The 1,311-nt window shown below is 39.5% G+C and overlaps 1 protein-coding gene across 1 annotated transcript; it reads left to right on the forward strand.

The window, feature by feature from the left end:
* Positions 1 to 530: 530 nt before the first annotated feature.
* Positions 531 to 1,095, forward strand: LOC100853455 (blue copper protein 1a-like). The gene is made up of 2 exons (XM_019224102.2): positions 531 to 690; positions 796 to 1,095. The coding sequence occupies exons 1-2, from the start codon at positions 531 to 533 to the stop codon at positions 1,083 to 1,085; spliced, it is 450 nt and encodes a 149-aa protein (XP_019079647.2). The 3' UTR covers positions 1,086 to 1,095.
* The last annotated feature ends 216 nt before the right edge of the window (positions 1,096 to 1,311 follow it).

The raw sequence follows: 1,311 nt of genomic DNA on the forward strand, positions 1-1,311 counted from the left end.
CAGCCTAGGTTAAGGTCATGTAAATTGAGTTCGGATTGGGACTTTTGTTGTTCCACTTTCTAGTTGTGTAAGAATGGCCTAGTGTCCAAGCCGGCCAGAATAACTTCTTCAAGGGACTTCCATTTGTGGTACTTTCGAAGTTAAACGTAATCATTATTTAATTTATACCTAAAACATACTAGTGATTGCTCAGAAAAATTATCATTCGATATTTGTGTATATATGTGTAGGCCAAAGGAAACCGCCAAAACATACATGTTTTTATAATTGTCATACAACATTAGGCATGGCTTAACTGCTTACCAACCAAAGTTTTCTCCGGCAACACCCCGTGGCCGGCAATCCGGCCTGTTCCTCATTCTTTTTTTTTTTTTTTTTTTTAAGGCTTTCAATGAGATTCTACAGGTCAAAACATTTCGCTATAAATAAACTTTTAATTTAGACCCCAAGATGAAAATCACCGGTTCAAGTAACCATTGAAGCTGATCATTAGAAGAAACTTGGTGACTACTCAACTTCAATAAGCTCCAATGGCTTCTAAGCGGTTTGTTGTAGCAATCTTAGCATTTGTTCTTCCAGCTGTGGCCATGGCAACAGAGTTTACTGTTGGAGATGACCAAGGATGGACCATCAATTTCGACTATGAAGCCTGGTCCAAAGACAAAGTATTTCAAGTTGGAGATGAACTATGTAATGTAGCTTAAGCCTTAAGCTAAGCTAGGAATTCATGTTCCTTTTATCACTTCCTTTGATTCAAGCTGCTAAAATTATTACGGTCGATTCTTATACATGCAGTCTTCAAATACAGGGCGGGACGACACAATGTCTTCAAAGTGAATGGTACGACCTTCACTAACTGCACTATGCCACCAGCAAATGAAGCTCTTACCACTGGAAATGATGTAATTACACTGGCCATCCCTGGAAGGAAGTGGTACATTTGTGGTGTAAACGACCATTGCGCCAACTATGGACAGAAGCTTGCCATCACTGTATTGGAAGCGTCGGCATCTCCTGCACCGGCCCCCTCCATCCCCACAGCACCAGCATCTAGCTCTGCTCATGGGATCTCTGGGTCCGGGTAGCATCTTCAGATGGCAGCCATGGTTGCTATTGCATTCCTAGCTGTTTGACCTGTTTTTACTCCAAAAGAACCTTAGATCACCTAGTCTTAAGAAATTTATTATGTTTTATGGTTTTTTTATTCAATTATTTTTTGTATGAGTGAAAGAAAATTGTATGTTGGAAATATGAAAGATGGAAGAGAGAAATGAAGATGAATCTATTGTGAAATGAATTTAGTCACAATCT

Source organism: Vitis vinifera, chromosome 13 (genome assembly GCF_030704535.1).
Source record: "Vitis vinifera cultivar Pinot Noir 40024 chromosome 13, ASM3070453v1".
In the NCBI taxonomy this organism is placed as follows: Eukaryota; Viridiplantae; Streptophyta; class Magnoliopsida; order Vitales; family Vitaceae; genus Vitis; species Vitis vinifera.